Raw genomic sequence first — 15,533 nt, forward strand, 5'->3', positions numbered from 1 at the left:
TGCTCTTGCTGAAGGCTTGTGGTGCTCCCTGGAGGGAGCCTTGTAAAGAAACATACACATGACAGAGAAGACTGCCAAGACTGCCAAGACTGCCAAGGATGGGGCTGGAGAGAGGGCTCGGCGGTTAAGAGCACCGACTGCTCTTCCGAAGGTCCTGGGTTCAATTCCTAACAACCACATGGTGCCTCACAACCATCTGTAATGAGATCTGATGCACTCTTCTGGCCTGCAGGTGTACATGCAGATAAAACACTCAAATACATAAAAGAAATAAAAGTAAATCTTTTTTTAAAAATGCCAAAGAAGGTGAGCTGTGGGGATCCAGTCTAGCTCTGGAGAGAGGCGTGGGGCCTAGAGGCACTCCATTGTTTGCACAGGGTTCCAACAGATTAGAAACAAAGTACCATCCTGTCCCCACGCCCCCTCCCCACTCTCACACAGTGTGGTTTGATGTTCTTCAGTATCACTGGGATATGTAAAGTATGGGCCATGTCACAGAGTCTGCTTTCTTTTTTTTTTTTTTTTGGTTTGTTTATTTGTTTTTTAGTTTTTTTAGATTTTGGTTTTTTCAAGACAGGGTTTCTCTGTATAGCCCTGACTGTCCTGGAACTCACTCTGTAGACCAGGCTGGCCTCGAACTCAGAAATCCGCCTGCTTCTGCCTCCCAGAGTGCTGCGATTACAGGCGTGCGCCACCAGCATCTGGCATGTCACAGAGTCTGAATTAAAACTTCTGCTCCTGGGGCTGGGGAGATGGCTCAGCGGTTAAGAGCACTGACTGCTCTTTCAAAGGTCTTGAGTTCAAACACCAGCAACCACATGATGGCTCACAACCATCCGTAAAGAGATCTGACTCTCTTCTGTAGTGTTTGAAAACAGCTACAGTGTACTTACATATAATAAAATAAGTAAATCTTTAAAAAAATAAATAAATAAAACTTCTGCTCCTTGAGAAAGATGCCTCTTCTCTCCAAACTATTTCCTCTTTTATAAAACAAGGGCAATATCCCACAAAGCTCTTTGTATCCAGACAACGAGATATAATACATGAACGCACTGGAATACTAGTTAGCAGATAACAGCTTCTTTTCCTACCTTGTAGCCCAGGAGCTCACAGGACTCATGCTCCCTGACAAGTGGCGGCCTCCTCACACTTGTGTGGACAGGCTGCTTGTTACCAGGGGCATGTGAGTGGAAACAGCTATAACTTCCCATTCTGCCTCCATGACCAGTAGTTGTTAGATGCAGAAGATGCCAGTGAGCCCCCAAACCATGATGAGCCCGCAGAAAGGGTCTACTTGACAAGCAGGAGCACCATGTGGACAGTGACACTGTTCCATGAAGCAGGATAAACACTGAAGCTTATGTTATACCCAAGTGTCAACAGCACCATAAAACATGCTGTGTGATGCTCTAACAGCAGAGCTCAGGCACCGAACACTGAGTCAGACACGCTGTCAATGCCATTAAGAAATCACGGACCAGGAGCATAGCTCAGTGAGAGCAACTGCCTAGCAGATGGGGAATCCTGGCAACCAACCAGCCAACCGAAGAACAGACAGTAGGAAAGAAATTACAGCCGAACAAGCACGCGAGAAGACGCTTAGAGCACGAGCCCCGGGTCAATGCCTCAGTGGCACCCACTTCAGTGGCCCAGAGATAATGACAACAAGGCCGGCAAGGACTGGAAACTGGTCTCTTACAGGCTGTTTAAGGCTATGCAGAAGCCAGGCATAGCCTGGTGGTGCACGCCTGTAATCCCAGCACGCTGGGAGGCAGAAGCAGGCGGATTTCTTGAGTTTGAGGCCAGCCTGGTCTACAGAGTGAGTTCCAGGACAGCCAGGGCTACACAGAGAAACCCTGTCTCGAAAAAATCCAAAAAAAAAAAAAAAAAGGCTATGCAGAGCGGCTCAGCTGTCCTTCAAAAAGTTCAGTGCAGCTCTTCTAACAGAGCTGATGGTGTTGAACAGTCAAGCACACTGTCATCAACACCACTAAGAAATATGGTGCATGGGGCTAGAGATGTGGCTCAGCAGTTAAGAGCACCAGCTGCTCTTCCAGAGGTCCTGAGTTCAATTCCCAGCAACTACATGGTGGCTCACAACCATCTGTAATGGGACCTGATGCCCTCTTCTGGCAAGTCTGAAGAGAACAACAGTGCATTCATAAATAAAATGAATAATTTTTTTTTTCCAAGACAGGGTTTCTCTGTGTAGCCCTGGCTGTCCTGGAACTCACTCTGTAGACCAGGCTGGCCTCGAACTCAGAAATCTGCCTGCCTCTGCTTCCCAAGTGCTGGGGTTAAAGGCGTGTGCCTCCACCACCTGGCTAAAATGAATAAATCTTTAAAAAAAATGATGTGGCAATTTTACCCCTAGGGATCCATCCAAGAACACTTAGTATGTTCTCACACTCTCCTGCACAGAAACGCGCAAAGCAGCCTCAATCATTAAAGCTAAAGAGAAGAAACAATTCAAGTATCTGCCAGCATGAACAATGAAAGAAAATGAGGTCACACACTGGAATGTTATTCACCCAGACAAAAAGAAAATCCTCATGTATGACAGATACAACCAGGCTGACCTGGAGCACATGCTATGGGGAAGACACTGAGAACAGGTCATATGTCTTATGATTCCCTGAGGTCACACAGGCTTCCCATCATTGCAGATGCAGAGACAAAGCAGGTGACTGGGTGCTGGGGTAGATGAGGGGAAACGGGCTTGTTTTCATTTTATGTAATGCAAATGTTGCTGAACATCGGAGACTGAGGGCTGCACACTTCTGGGAATGTACTAAAAAGCACGGTTACACACTTCCTAAGGGTGAGTTTACAGTAATGGGAGATATTATAGTTTGGGTGTAAATGCCTCCGAGACCTGTGTGTGAAGGTTTGTCTGGTCATGGCCTGGAAGCAGATCCTGGGCTCCCCTGAGCTCACTTGGAGTGATCATGATCATGGGCAGCAGGCTCGGAGCCCAAAAGCCTCCTTCTGTGTAAGATGCTCCTCAGTTTCGTGTCACAGGATGGGAATCTGACTAAATTTGATTTTTAAAGACAAAGATTAGCCAGGCAGTGGTGGTGCACGCCTGTAATCCCAGCACTCTGGGAGGCAGAGGCAGGCGGATTTCTGAGTTCGAGGCCAGCCTGGTCTACAGAGTGAGTTCCAGGACAGCCAGGGCTATACAGAGAAACCCTGTCTCGAAAAAAAAAAACAAAATCCAAAAAACCCAAAATAAATAAATAAATAAATAAATAAATAAATAAAATAAAGACAAATATTCAGCTTTGCTCTGCTTTGACTCCCAGAGGAAACTCTATCGACAGGTACCATCCCGCATTATTATTCAAGACTGGTCAGAACCCACAGGATGCTTCTCCCCGGGTGTTCCCATAGCCAGGTGAGCTCATACTCAGACACCCAGTGCCAAAGGCAGCTAAGAGCAGAAGGCACATCTCGGCTTTCCCGGGTTTAGGTACTGAGTGAGGTAAGGCTTGCTATGAGGACGGGCAAGAGATGAGAAGACAGAGCCTTGCAGTAACCGCTCATGTAGAGCTCTCTGAAGAAGTTCAAGTTCCTGAGAAGGTAGTGAGGAGCTTGGAGCTCAGAGGGAGGACTGCATTGGGAGTCTCTTACTTCCGTGTGAGTGAGACAGTCAGTTTCAAGGTCAGTTCACAGGTAAAACCTATTTGTGTACATCAAGTAAATGCTCATTTAAATGCTTGGTAGACAGAACTGAAACAAAGGCTCATTCTTTGGAACGCACTTTACCTGCCTGCAGGAATCTCCTCCTCCTTGCAGGAATCTCCACCAGGGCCTCTGAGCTGACAGCAGGCTGCCCTAGCAGTGCAAGGTGCTACTTACTTGCAGGACACTTTCGTTCTGTCAGCCACCATGGTCCACTGCTGCTGATTGGTGGAAACCTCAACGTAGTAGCTGTAGCTTCGATCATCGCAGTCCCAGAGTAATAACCTGAGGAGAGAGAGGACATGGCGTTGTCTTCGTATCCTGTCATGGGGCCTTGTGTCATCCCCCCTGTGCCCCACCTTGCATCCAGGACTGCAGAAGGAGAGAAAATCCCAATGAAGACATGAAGAGAAGGAAGGGCTCGGTCAGGCTGGTCACCTCTTTGGAAGTCCGCTTCACTAACCACACAATCCCAGGGAGCTTCTGTTCCCTTAGCAGCCAAGTTCAGCCTGGCTTAGGATAGAGATGTCTGACTTGAGTCATCTTTTCAGGTTCTCCATCTTTCACTGTAGCATCTGAGCTAGCAGAGGACAAGATCCGAGAAATACCTGCTCATGCGATCAGTGCTTCTAATGGACGCTAATGTACTTATCGTGTTTTATGTTTCCTTTCATTCTTACCAGGTTTCCACATAACTCTGATAAGATTACCTGCTGTGGAGATACAGCTATCCCTTAGCATCTGTAAGAGACTAGTCTGTGGCTACTCAAGACCTCAGTAACATGGCACCATATATATTTTATATATTATAAAATCTATGCAGTCATTTATATATATATATATTCACATCTCTAACATGTGTAAATACGAACTCATGCATGTAGACAAATACACACATCTATGGAGATTTGCATATGTGTGTGCATGCACATTTTCCACAGACATGGTCTTGTGGGGTAGGCTAGGTCAGGGAGCCCATGATCCCCCTGCTTCAGCCTCTTGAGTGCAGTGACTGCAGGACTGTTAAATTCCAATTATCCTTGGGTGCCTCATAATGCCCAATAAAAGTAAATGCTATGTGAATAGTTTTGTTCTGTATTTTTAAAGGATTTGACCAAAAACATTCTGTGTCTTTTATGCATATGTCCAACTATGTGAACCCCAAGTGTGTGAGGGTCAACTGCACTGGAAAACATACTCATTATCTGGGAATTTACTATCTCGGTCCTGCTCTGAGCCCTTCTTCTGCTCAGGTAAGAACTTTAATGAATTATTTGAGTCCATTTTCTCGAAGTTCAAAGCAGAATACACTCACCTGCCAGTTTCAGAATAGCAGTTCCTTCTGAGGAAGGTACTGATTGGGAAACAGGATGAGGGCAGCTTCCAGAAGGCCAGGGACATGCTAGTTTTACCTCAGCGGTAGTTAGGTGGCTATAGGAGCCGATACGTGTGTGGCTATGCACAAAGGATGTGTGTACAGTCCATGCGTACAGAATCTGAGCCTATAATATGGGCTCTGTGTTTGGCAGCTGATCATGCCTCAGAGGAAACAAATTACTGATTTCCACTATCTCAGCCATCTCTGCCTAAACAGAGCATGTGCAATGTCAGTCACCCTGTGTAACAGGAAGTCACATGCCTGTGCTTCCAGTCAGCCACAACAGTGAGCACACGGAAGGCAGTGCCCATGTCTAAATGGATTTTCTTTCTTTCTCCTCCCCCCACCCTCTGTGTAGGGTTCTGAAATAGGGTTTCTCTGTGTAGCTCTGGCTGTCTGAAACTCTCTATGTAGACCAGGCTGCCTGGCTCTGCCTCCCGAGTGTGGGACTAAGGTGTGTACCACCACCACCTGGCCTAAATGGTTTCTCTCTACCCGGAGCTTGGCCAGTGCTTGGCAGATGTCAGCAGGGCAAACACAGCAGCAGCAGTGATGATCACAACAGCCAGCACTGCTTTAGTGCTCGTGTGGATTGGGCCACAATCAAGTGCTCTGCACAGTCTGCTCTGGACTCTTCAGACACCTAAACACCCTCTCAGCAGGCACAACTCTTGCCCTCCCGCTATCTAAATGGCAGACGTGAGCCTTGCAGCTGTGGGCACCTTACCTAAGCTCACTGCCAGTGTATGAGCAATGCAGGATTGCAGCCTGGCATCCCAGTCTAAACCCACGTCTGTAATCCCCTTGCCTCTAACTCCTGATGTTCCTATATTAGGCATCTGAACTATATTTCTACTGTAACCCATCACTCTGTAACAGCCAATCCTGTGCCTTCTTTAATCTTGCTATTTTAGTCAATGAAATACCCTGCACAAGTTGTTTTGTATTTGTGTAAGGCTACTGTGGAGAATTAACGCTGATGTGGTTGTTTCTCGGTCTTTCACCTGGGGTACGCAAGTGTTCCACCACTGAGCTATGATCATAGCCATCATATTTTTCCTTATGAGATAGAGTCCAAGTTGCCAAAGCTAGCCTTGAACTTCCACTCTGTAGCCTAGGTAAACCTTAAGTTGTTTGGTCTCCTGCCTTTCAGGCCTTGGAGCAGCTTGGGTGACAGGCCTGTGCCCATGACCTAGCTCCTTCCCTTTCAATTCTTGCCTTCAGTTCTAAGTTCTGCTTGCTATCAAGTAATAGTCATTTGCTAATACAGATATGGGAAACATCAAGCAAATTAATTCTTCATTTCATAGCTCTAGTAACAGGATTCTCTAAAGACAACCCTTAGTAGAAGTCTGTTCTTCTGTTTGTTTTGCTTTTATTCTGCTTGTTTGTTTGTTTGTTTCAAGACAGGGTCTCTCTGTGTAGCCCTGGCTGTCCTGGTACTCACTCTGTAGATCAGGCTGGCCTTGAACTCAGAAATCCACCTGCCTCTGCCTCCCAAGTAAAGGTGTGCGCCACCATACCCCGCTCTCACTGGGATTCTGGATTATTAATGGAGAAGCAGAGCGTCACAACCCCTATCCTTCACAGAGAACCCAAATGAAACGCCTGGTCCCTGTGGGACAGAATATAACCAGACGTTTCCTAAGAGACTGCCTTGAGGACACATGACAAGGAGAAGACACAGAGTGCAGAGCAACTGGGAATACTGTGAATGTCCCCAGAGATTCTGGGAGTGACTGAAGTATTAGAAAATGATTAGTGGTGGCACACGCCTCTAATCCCATCATTGGGAGGCAGAGGCAGGAGGATCTGAGTTTGAGGACAGCCTGGGCCACAGAGCGAGTTCTATGGCTCGAATCATCTATATCATAGGTACTGACTTCTTAGCATTTCATTCGACCTATGTCCCACAATTTAAACAGTCTCTTGGTACTCAACACTTAGGTACTTAGTAATATTTCACTGTCAGGAAAATTCCTCAATAAACATTCTTAGTTAAACCCACAACTTTTCTTAAACATCTGCACATGAAAATCTCTGGGATCTACTTCTACTTTTAGAACCCACTACTTCCCTTGAAAGTTTGTCCAAAAAAGTTCTCCTTTGGAGGTTGTGATGTGTATTATAGAATAGCTGTAGACCTTTCCTCTCACCTTCAACCAAAAATCTGTAATAGGTTAAACTGCCAGTGGCTTCTAGCCAGCGCTATTTTCTGTGCATCCTACCAATACCTGCACTTAGAAACACCCTGGTGTTAGGGACGAGACACATTTCATTAATTTGCAAGTTTTTTTTTTAAAACTTATCATCGAATTTGAACATTTTGTGTATTTTCTATATTTATTCTATTGTTAATGACTTACAAAATGTCCTCTACATCTGAAGGATATTAATTCACTGCCTATCACAGTTGGCACGCTAAAGATATTAATTTTTATTAGCCTAGTCCATCGATCTTTACCTTAGTAATTTTTCCTAGCCTAAATTTTTTCTGTCCTGAATTGCAGCCAAGAGCACACACTGGTTGAGACATCTCCTTTCTATTCTTCTATTAAGAGTCCCTGGGGAATGCAGGGTCACGGTGACTCTTGAGTGGAAGGGACAACTGATGGATGGCAAGTTATCAAGTGTTCTTCTACCCGTGGAGCTTACAGGGATCCAAATTCCTGTGCCAGGATGCATACTTGCTTGGAATTTAGGCTTCCTCAGGAATCAGTCCTTTTGCTGATTCTACTGAAAAGGCAGGTTCAGTTTAAACCCTATAGCAAACCTGAACCAGGCTCCTTTCTTTCTACAGGTCAGCACTGGGCTCTCGTTAGGCACAGTGTAATGCCCCACATCACCCATGCTTCTTTGTCTGCCTACAAAGTCTGTTCTGAGGTATTTGCAGTGACAGCATAGAGACATTTCTGTCTTGTAATCCGGCTGGGAATGTTTGCAGAGTGTGATCGCCCAGCACAGACACTCCTCATGACCTTAAAGAAGATGAGCCTCCTTAAACATACCCCTCCCCTGCACCCCAGTATCAGAAGCCATTTTCAAAGAGGCTGATTTTATCCCACTGGAGAGATTCACCGCTGCAGATCAGGCCTGCGATTGACAGCCACAGACCTCATCACCTAATGAGCACCGCATAAACGCCTGGTGACATTACCAGCTGTCTCCTCCATCTCCCCTTATTCTTACAGTGGAGTCTCCCTAAAAGCAGCGAGGTGCTGGCTTTTTATAAAATTGATTAACAGATGTGATTCTGCTTACATCTTCCATAAATGCTTTGGCTGGTTGCATACCATTGATTACCCGGGGCTCGGTTTACAGCAACTAATTGCTCTCCTTGATGCTGTTTTGATACAAAATTCGATAGTGAATATGATTTCAAAACTCTTGTCTTTGTGGCCTGAGTCAGAAGTGACTGGAGGCAAACCCAGTGGACTCAGTTTTCTCTTCTTAAAATAATTGCTCTCTCATCAGTCTGTGAAGAAAGTTTCCAAATTGTAGCATTCTAATTGGAAAGCCTGCATTATGCATGCGATGACAAACTATGTTGTGCTGAATGGCATTTTTTTTTATCCCTTTCTTAAGGGATTAATTCCATGCCAGACCGTGAACAATGGCTGAAGCCTAACAGGAGAGATCAACAGCTTCTCCACTGAACTGGTGCCTTTAGACCAGGAGCAAGGGCCCGCTTGCCTGTTTCTAATTGCCAATCGTCTGTGGCAGCCTCTCTGGAAGACATGGAGACACAACACACTGCTGCTGTTGCTAAGAGCATCCTCATTTGCGGAAAACAGCCAACCAAAGCAAGATCAACAACCAGGCTATTAGCAATGTAATAACTTACAGAATTCGTTTATAAATGTTCAGTCAAAGGCATTCATAAGCTCAAAAATGTATAAATAGTATTCTTAAAGAACCTTTAAGTTCCTTAGAAATAGCTGTCTTTCATTAAACAGTTCCAAGATCCTTTACCAGGCACGAAGCACCATTAGGTAAGTCTTTGAAGCCACCTATCCTCAAGCCCGCCTCTTGTGACCTTCAGAGTCTGCCTTGTGGGTTCCCTGGGGTTGTCTCAGTGTCACAGCAGACAGCTCTCTGCATATGCACCGGAGGGCTTGGATGACTGTATATTTCATGGAATTCTCTGAAGACTGCCTGCAGCTCTATCTCAAGATGGTGTGGGAGTTCCTGCGCCCAGTGTGTCCTGCAATCTGGTTGTGGCTGGCCTAGGAAGCAGACCCGTGCTGAGCTAATCACACTTCGTTCCTCAAGAGCAGAGGATGTGCTAAGAGTCAGCCTTAATTGGCCCTGCTCCATCAAATGGGATAATGAGGAAGCAGACATCCCAGGTGGCCTTCTTCCATCGGAGGTACCAGGAAGGAAGGAGCCATGGGTGTGAGGAGCAGAGCGGGGACACAGAGACCAGGTGGGGCTGCTCCTGACACATTCCGTCCCACGATGTGCCACCAGGGTTCATGGGAAATTGCCCCATTACAACGAAGCTCCCTTTATGGCTTAGACCATCTTTATTTGGCTTCTGTCACTTGGAACCAATCAGGCTTAAGCTAAGAGCACACAGGAGCACAAGTCTGTGATAACCATGCTATCTATATGTGGTAGTGGCAGAGACAAGAGGAAAGCAAAGGAAGAAAGGGCGGATGATGGTCTTCCTGCTGCAGGAGAGGTGGTTTCTGTAGGCTGGACTGAGGTGTGGATGAGATGACAGGGTGAGGGGTGGGGACAGGCTCAGGGAGGGGGACTCTGCAGGTACTGGACCAGAGTGACAAGGAGTGCACAGTGCAGGTCCGAGGACCCAAGAGCCAGGGAAGTGTGGCATACGTCTGGGCTGAGGGGTAGACTGAGGCTGGAACAGAGATCTGGAGAAAGATCAGATGCTACAATAGAGCGGAGATCAGGGGGCTCTTGCCTCATTGAAGAATCTCGTTCTCACTGTCCTAGTGCAAGGAAGAAGGACACCATGTGACAGCCCCTTCTGACTCCTGTGCTCAGAGTTTCCCACAAATGAGAAGGTGCCTTGTCTGCCACCGTCTGACAGTGTGCTTCTTCCTGGGTTAGGAGCGAGGCCCAGCTGAGCAGCGCTGCTGGAGGGCCGCAGGTCCAAACTGAGATCCTTAGCAAAGAGTCTGAAGAGGACAGCTGAAGATCGCAGAAAGAGAATACCAAAGGAGCTGTGATCACAGCGGCCGGCCGGCCGGCCGGGCCTCCAAGGATCCGGCCTCCCAGGGCAGAGGGAACACTGGACTTCTAGTCCAGGAGGGAGCTGCTAGGGCTCACCAGAAGGAAGGCGTTCTGCAGTACACTAGGCAGGACCCATCCAGGCCGCCATGTACTGCGGGACGTGGCTTCATCTCTCAAAGCCACATCTCTATCTCTGTGACAAAATACTTGAGGTCAGAAGCTTTAAAAAGGGTAAGCTTTCTTTTGGTACACAGGTTTTGCTGTTTTCTTTTCAAATAGAGTCTCACCTTGATCTCTCCATGTAAACCAGGCTGGCCTCTAACTCACAAAGATCTGTGTGCCTTTGCCCCACAAGTGTTAGAATTAGAGGCGTGACCTACCATACCTGGCCACAGCAGTGTTTGATGTTTCAGTACCTGGCCATCAGCCCATTACTTCTGGTCTGGGTCCATGGTGCAGTGAATGAAACCACTGACAGTCAGACAGCCGACAGGGAGAGCTGGGAAGGGCCAGGGTTCCTTCTAAGGCATTCTGCAGATGACCTGACTTCCACTAGGCCTAACTTCTAAAAGGTTCCTCCATCTCTGAAAAGAATCCTGGGCATCAGAGGCAACAAGCCTTTCACGGGCTTGTCTTTGAGGATGTTTGCTATTCAGACAACAGCAGACACAGAAGATGAGTTCTCCAACAGAGTTCCACACAGTGGTCCTGGTCAGGGCTAGGTCTCGCTTGGGATCTTGATGGTCGGCTATCTGTAGTCCCTGTGTGTATGCCCCAAGGAAATAAATGAAGGGAGGTGGCCAAACAGACACCTGTGGAGGCCATCGGATAAGTACAAATGTCAATGAGAGAGTCACAGTACAATCCAGGGCACTGCAAGTAGAGAACAGGCCTATGGAAGACAGGACAGAACATGCCACCTTTGCTTAGCAGCTGACTGGGACCATGGTCCTCCTGCTTGGAGAAAAGAAGCTTTAAATTTTTTTTTTTTTTTTTTTTTTTTTTTTTTTTTGAGACAGGGTTTCTCTGTATAGCCCTGGTGTCCTGGAACTCACTTTGTAGACCAGGCTGGCCTTGAACTCAGAAATTTGCCTGCCTCTGCCTCCCAAGTGCTGGGATTAAAGGCGTGCGCCACCACTGCCCAGCCAAGCTTTAAATTCAAGGCCGGATGGTAACCGAGGACAGGCTCTACATCTACCAGTTGGGATTGTGGGATATGCAGTGAGCAACTAAGCAGTGGTCATGTCTACACAGACCACACCCACTTCAAGCTATTATCACACACAGGGAAAAGTGACAATTTATAATCAGAGCACTTCCTACTTCTCAACACAAATCTCTAAGTCTTTGGTTAATTTTCTGGCTCACTTACTTGGTACGCCTTTATTTTTTATTTCACACCTAAGTTTCGGCCCAGTCTTAGGATCTAGATCTCATGCTACACAGTCATGTTTGAAGAAATTTCTTCCATGTGAATGTGAGGAAACTATGTCTAGGCCAACAGCCCTCAGAATAAATGCTCTTTTTTGTATTTTGAAGGTGACTCTTTTGCAATACAGACCCTTCCTTAAGCAAGAAGGTTGCATCAAACATATCAGGACCGGTTGACAAGGTCAAGTATCATGATGCTGAAGACCTTTTGGGGAAGGACACATTAAGCAGGTAGGCAGCTTTTACAGATCTCTCCTGATATTTAAATTTGGCATTATCAAGTCCCCGTTCTACAGCAAGACCATCTGCCTCATCTCAGCAGCTTCTTCACAACGTGGAGAACACAGGGACACCAGTGTCCTGGGCTCCCAGCAGGCTCGGACAAGGCTCAGCAGGAGGCGGGACACCAGGCGTGGCTTCCTGGATGTTCAGGCAGCTCTCTCAAAGCTTCATTTGTTGGGGGAGAGTACCAGGTGCCACTGTGACTTCAAAAGGTCACAGTCAGTCTCTTCCAAGAGCTAAAGGCAATATGCATTTGTGTGATCTGCCCCGGGCCTGGCTCCACATCCCTGCATGACAATAGCCAGGGGACACTCCCTAAGGAGGGGCCAGCCAACTGTCCCCACTACTCATCAACTGGCTTATACTTAAGACTACAGAGGGTGGGGGAAGACAGTGGATGGAGTGCATTTCTCACAAAGCCTCACTAACTAATCCATCCTCCCTCCTCCATCCGTCCCTCTGTCCCTCCCTTCCTCTTTTGTGTCACCGCTGGACTGACCCAGGGTGTTCCACTCTTATGCAAGTGCTCCCCTAACTGAGCTGCAGCCCAGCCCACTCTCTGTGGCTGCCTCACTTTATTCTGCCCCTCCTCCCACCACATGCTAGTGCATGCACAGAGCCTACACAAAGCACCAAGAAACAGAGCCAGACAGAAATGTAATAAACTCCATAGCTCCTTTCCACTCCCTTGGGTCAAGTGTTCACGGGAATGTGTGTCTGGCGGGAGAACTCACAATTTAGCTCTAGGCAGATCTATGTATTCTCTCAACCTGGTGTGAGAGAATGGAAGGGCCAACAAAGGCTTGGCTCAACATCACAGGCAAGAGAACACTCCAGCAGAGATGAAGTATAAGGCAAAACTCTTCCTAGTATATCGTGTCCTTTCTCTATTTCTGCCCTCAGCAAATCTCATTTTCTGGTCTCTCTTAACTCAGCTAGTACTATTTTTCCATGTCTCTTTGTCTTTCTTACCAGTGTGACCTCTTCACCTGAGTCAGATCTGGGTTCCCACCTCTGCCCCAGCTGTGAAGAGTCCTCTTCCCCCACCCCCACCCCCCAGTCTACAAAGTTCTGGGCACTCGCTGAGTGACTTTAATATCTCTCACTGCCTCCAGTATGGGCTGTACCTTCCTACCCAAGCCTCCTGTAGCCAGTACCAATTCCCCTAGGTCCTATATAATCAAAGTCTGGCTGGCTGGCTCTCATATCTACTTGTCTTAAAATTTCCTCCCCACATATCTGTTTTCTGGATTTCTTTTGTGAAGTCCACAAGAAAACCACCCTCAGAAACACAAGACCAAAGCAGTAAAGTCATAAGAGCGCTTATATACAATGTAAGGTCTTAAAGAAAAGGTAGCTTATTCTGCTCCAAGGCTGAGCTGTGCTAAGTCCCGACTCCCCACGTGGTACATGGCCTACGTTAAGATAAAGACATTAATGAGAATAATAATAGCAAGATCTTCCCCACAGCACACAAAGGGGAAAATCCGAACAACTCTAAGTTCTCACAAACAAAAGATAATTAATCAATTTACTATGTTGCTGTGTGATTAATCTTTTGAAAAATGGCAAGAAGCCAGAAAGTAAGCAACATTTTATGTGATTTCTTTGCAATGGCTAGAGGAGAAATGGCTAATTAAGCTTTTCAGTGGGATTCTTTTGATCACTGGCCACTCGGAACAGTTCTCTTGATCCACGTCTTCAAAGTCTTCAAAGCTGGGACCACAAGTTTTAATCCAAACCTTTTCAGATGAACACTCACAACTTTACCTTTCCGAACTACTCAACAGTCATAATTACACCAAACTGGTGTGGGTTACAGGACCAAAGGCCAAGTGACCAGTTGCCTTTCCCCTCTAAGGTCACCTACACTGCTCTGTGCAGAGCTGGAGCGCAGGTGAGGGCTGGCAAGGGAGGGTCTGGTCCTCCTCACAACCTCCACCTCCTGCCCCCTCGCTCCTCCCACATTTGCTTGGAGGAGGCATCTTAAGACAAGAGGGAAACGCCCCCTGTTTGGAATGTATTCTACAAGAGCTACCTTTTTAGCAGGAACCCTTCCAGGTGTCGGCATGAATATTCACCAGCGTGTGCTGGGCATAGAGACCAGTCTCCACACCACGTACACTAATCCTTCAAAATGTATTCTAGGCAAGCCACCGGGGTAAACTCCCATATAGAAAGCAGGCTCTGCAGTGATGGCTATTGGAAGGCTGAATGAAGGAAATCACAGGGAAGGAGGAGATGAATAAATCACTCCTCTGGAGGCTCTGCTTCGGGAGCAGGCAGCAAGACCTGGCCACACTGACTGGAGCTGCAGGAGGCACCACTAGAACACTGCACCCTGGGAATTAAATGCTGTCTCTTCCATTCAGTTGCCTCACCCTTCCTCATCAAGAAGAGCAAACATCCATCTCCCCTCTGCCCCACCATCCTCCTGCTGGGTCCCTTTAATGTTCCTATTTGGGCCAGTATGACCCACGGGGACTTGCTGAGAACACCACCCCATCAGCCTACACTTGCGGGAAAACAGAAGAAAAGACTTGGCACCCAAAAAGGATGCGGGTCCAGAGGTGAGATCTCACCTTACCTTGGGGTCTTCCCTCTTCAGCAATGAGCCCCAAGAGCCCATACTGAATTGATGCTGAGGGCAGAAGAGGCTCTGGCTAGAGTCACACAGAGATCATAGGATCTCCACTGGGGATATCATCCTGACTCAACTTCCAAAGAGCAGCAGCTCGAATAGGCTGGGACACGCAGGAGATGGGAGCTCCTGCCACAGAGACAGGGAGCAGGAGACATTTCCTCAGCTCAGGTGGGCCAAAAAGGGCTCGAGTCTCGGCTTGAGCCTCTGAGGGACACAACACTTCTCAATGTGACAACAGGGTGACGAGCCTTGCCGGGTGGGAAGCAAAAGCTCCGACTTTGCCTCTGTCTTTCTCTCCAACAGGGCGCAGCCTCACGTAATCTGTTACGTGGAGAGTAGGTAGGTGCGGGGAGGGAGGAAAGAAGGGGGCAGACAGAATTTAGAATAATTTGTGGTTTTATTTTTTAATCTATTTTTTCCGTTTAATACAAAACAATAGATGACACATCTTTTGATATTCTTCTAAGATATCCACAAGATACATCTAGCCAGAAGAGGGGGGAAAAGGGTGGTCTGCAAGCCTGTGCAGAGCCTGGGCCCTACCTCAGGCCGCAGAGCTAAGTGGCCCCGCCAGCGCTTCCATAGGCCCCTCTCCTTGTGGCAGCCCAAAAGGCTTGATCCTCGTCCAAAGCCAGTGTCATGGCACATGTGTGACTCCCAAGCCAGATGCTGACTTTCAGTATCGCTTCTAACTGTGGGCTCCTAAGTACTAGCTTCACTTTCTGGAAGCATGAATGGCCTAGGACGCCGGACCAGGCTTTCCCGGGTGGGCTACAGAGGCGATCTACACTGTCTGGTAAGGAGGGTTTCCTGGAGCACAGCGATGCCCTGAGAACAGGCAACAATGGCATGTGTACTGCTTGTCGCTCTACAGGAAATCTGGCCAAGACCAAGAACGGCAGCCAGACTCAC

General features: G+C 47.4%; 1 protein-coding gene across 2 annotated transcripts in view; it reads right to left on the reverse strand.

Moving 5' to 3' along the window:
• Positions 1-15,533, reverse strand: part of Btbd9 (BTB domain containing 9) — a 351,364-nt gene that overhangs the window by 52,884 nt on the left and 282,947 nt on the right. For both annotated transcript variants that reach the window (XM_052164613.1, XM_052164614.1), the window contains one exon: positions 3,865-3,972. In XM_052164613.1, the coding sequence (XP_052020573.1) occupies positions 3,865-3,972 (108 nt within the window). The remainder of the gene's footprint in view (positions 1-3,864; positions 3,973-15,533) is intronic.

This window comes from Apodemus sylvaticus, chromosome 19 (genome assembly GCF_947179515.1).
Source record: "Apodemus sylvaticus chromosome 19, mApoSyl1.1, whole genome shotgun sequence".
Classification (NCBI taxonomy): domain Eukaryota; kingdom Metazoa; phylum Chordata; class Mammalia; order Rodentia; family Muridae; genus Apodemus; species Apodemus sylvaticus.